Here is a 2616-nt window from a genome sequence, read left to right on the forward strand (position 1 = left end):
TAATGTTATTCAGGCTCAAAGTATTTAAATTTCTCATAACATATACATTATATATTATAAAGATAATGATTAAAGAGACGTATTATAATTAAAGTAGATATATATCTCACTTGTGCGGCGTATTCTTTATGAGTATTTATAGCTCTGATCATCATTTCTTTCTTTTGTTGTTTGCTCTTATATTTCCCAGAAAGCATTATTTTTGCGAATTCGATTGACTCGATGCTGGTTGATCTGATACACTCGGTTCTGGCATTAATAAATCTTCGTAATGTTGCGCTTTCGTAATGAGCTGGCGCCTTCTTTTGTAAATTATAGAAAGTCACTTGCATCGCGATCTGAATAAAACTGTCGGGACTCAATTTAATTGCTTTTATAGCGTCTGCGCCGAATTTGTCGAATGTAAAACATTCCATATCTATGTTGTCTGAGAGTCTAAAAAATCACAAATATTATACATTAAACAGTATTGGCGTAATTATAATTATAAAGGAATAATCAACCTACTTATCTACCGTATCAGTAGCTATTTCGATTGCACAATCTATAGCGTCGTTAGTTTCAAACTTCAAAAGTTCTGGTCTCGGGAAATCCACAGACATTCTATCCATTGCGCTATTTTCTCTTGCCGCGCTGAAAATAGATGGAAATTATTATTTGTTTTTTTAAAATGACATTTTATGCACAATTATTATTTATATATATTTACATATATTTTAATACATAATCATGAAGAACAGCAACTGGAATTCCTTCACATGGACTGTGTTCATATTCCATACCAATGAAACCATCGGCGGATATTATGTACTGTAAAGATATACATGTCCTTTGTTTAGCCCATCAAAAGATATTATGTTAAATATTTGGTTTATCTAAAATCATTTATTCATAAATGTTAATCAGATATTTTACCTGTACAGTTTTGTCATGCCATCTGTTTCCAGCGTTTACATAGCTACTACAACCCGTCATAGATTGAACCGCTCTAACTGAAGCGTTGTTCTTTTCATTAAAAGCGTCTTTAGGTAAATTCTTATCCAGACACAATATAAACAAAGAACTTTCTATATCCTTAATTATATTCCTATTGTTACCCAGTTCTGAAAATAACAACGATAACGATTTGAGATACAATTAACAATTATAAAAAAGTGTGGTTTGAAAAAATAAAACAAATTGTATAAAGGTAAAAAAAAAACAAAGTAAAACTGAAACAAACCTAAAAGTAAGCTGTAATCCTTTGCCCAAGTATCTCTGTCATTTCCAGTTAAAATTCCTATAGGCTTTCCTTGAGTATTTGAGCGATCTGCAATATCTTTTACAGCAGCTACGAGCTTGCCCTCGCTTAAAATGCCATCTTTATTGACAACACAAAGTTTAAAGAACTGTAATACAGATAGAATGTATTCAGCTATATTGTTCCAGTATACTGATTATACTTACATTATTGTTGCTTATGATTATTATGTGTTTGGCCTCGTCTGTGTGTAACAATTTGTCGATTATTTTGTTGGGCCGCCTGTGGGTGCCAAGTATCATGCCATAAGGCTGCATATCAAGTGGATCATTGTGAGCCATTTCTTGTTTAATCTTTCCACTGCAATATTATTGTCAGTAAATACACAAGAAGCAAAAATTGTCATAAACTGCGTAAAACTTACCTTTTAATCATCTCATTGTAATTGCACACTGCTGTAATGAGACGTGCTGCATACACATACATGTCATCTGGTCGATGGAAAGTAATTGGAGGCCCAACAGTTCCAGGACTGGAATGCACAATCACGGGCAAACGATACCCTAAATATGCAACTTCTAGCCACCATTCTTTCATCTAAAATAGATAGATATGCTGATTTGTATAATTTATCTAATATTAATTTAAAAAAGTATAGATATACCCAGTTGTCAGTGTTCTGATATCTCTCCAATAATTTGGCATGTAACCGAGGTCCTGCGCCTGTGATTAGAAATTCACTAACAATCCTCTCTGTATTTTTATATTCATCGTCAGTCAATAATGGCTTTAAGGATCTGTAATTAATAAATTATGAATAATGATACTTGAAGATAAAAGGGTATATAGACATATACCTCAGATAACGTTCCGTAGTTTGCTTGAGATCAGGAACAGGCTGTTTTGGGATTGGTTGCTGATTTAGGTTCAACGTTGTTATAGATGCTTCATGAAGAACAGGCGATGTTTTCCGCAATCCATTGTAGACCTATTGATTCAATCGATTTTATGAAAGAGATTTTACTTTTCTTTCTAAAAAGAATACATGTATGCACTTACTATATACTTGGATACATTGGAGAGTACTTTGTACATAGCTGGTTTCTCTAAAGAATGCGAGCCTAATCTTACTGTACTGTTAAAGAACAAATATTAACAGACATGTTGACATTTCAAAGATAAACAAACGTAATTATGAAATAAATGCGTTATCATGTAGGAAGTATTCAATGGAGATTATTGTTAAGATACATGTCACACTTTGTTATCAAGTTTTCAAAATATCTCAGCAGTCATCTGTCACACTCATACATGTATATTGATGCGTAAGCTCGTGTATATATATATATATATATATATATATATATATATATATA

The 2616-nt window shown here is 32.3% G+C and overlaps 1 protein-coding gene across 6 annotated transcripts in view; it reads right to left on the reverse strand.

Annotated features, from left to right (window-relative positions):
- Positions 1–2616, reverse strand: part of LOC108689566 (carnitine O-acetyltransferase) — a 7621-nt gene that overhangs the window by 817 nt on the left and 4188 nt on the right. For 3 of the 6 annotated variants that reach the window (XM_018196393.1, XM_018196395.1, XM_018196394.1), the window contains exons 2-11: positions 2300–2375; positions 2098–2228; positions 1905–2037; positions 1665–1837; positions 1447–1600; positions 1223–1388; positions 916–1103; positions 710–810; positions 508–633; positions 111–435 (exon numbers count right to left, since the gene is read on the reverse strand). In XM_018196393.1, coding sequence (XP_018051882.1) covers positions 111–435; positions 508–633; positions 710–810; positions 916–1103; positions 1223–1388; positions 1447–1600; positions 1665–1837; positions 1905–2037; positions 2098–2228; positions 2300–2375 — 1573 coding nt within the window. The remainder of the gene's footprint in view (positions 1–110; positions 436–507; positions 634–709; positions 811–915; positions 1104–1222; positions 1389–1446; positions 1601–1664; positions 1838–1904; positions 2038–2097; positions 2229–2299; positions 2376–2616) is intronic. The other 3 variants (XM_018196398.1, XM_018196397.1, XM_018196396.1) reach the window with 2 other exon arrangements.

The sequence above is a fragment of the Atta colombica genome, unplaced genomic scaffold, assembly GCF_001594045.1.
Source record: "Atta colombica isolate Treedump-2 unplaced genomic scaffold, Acol1.0 scaffold27, whole genome shotgun sequence".
Classification (NCBI taxonomy): domain Eukaryota; kingdom Metazoa; phylum Arthropoda; class Insecta; order Hymenoptera; family Formicidae; genus Atta; species Atta colombica.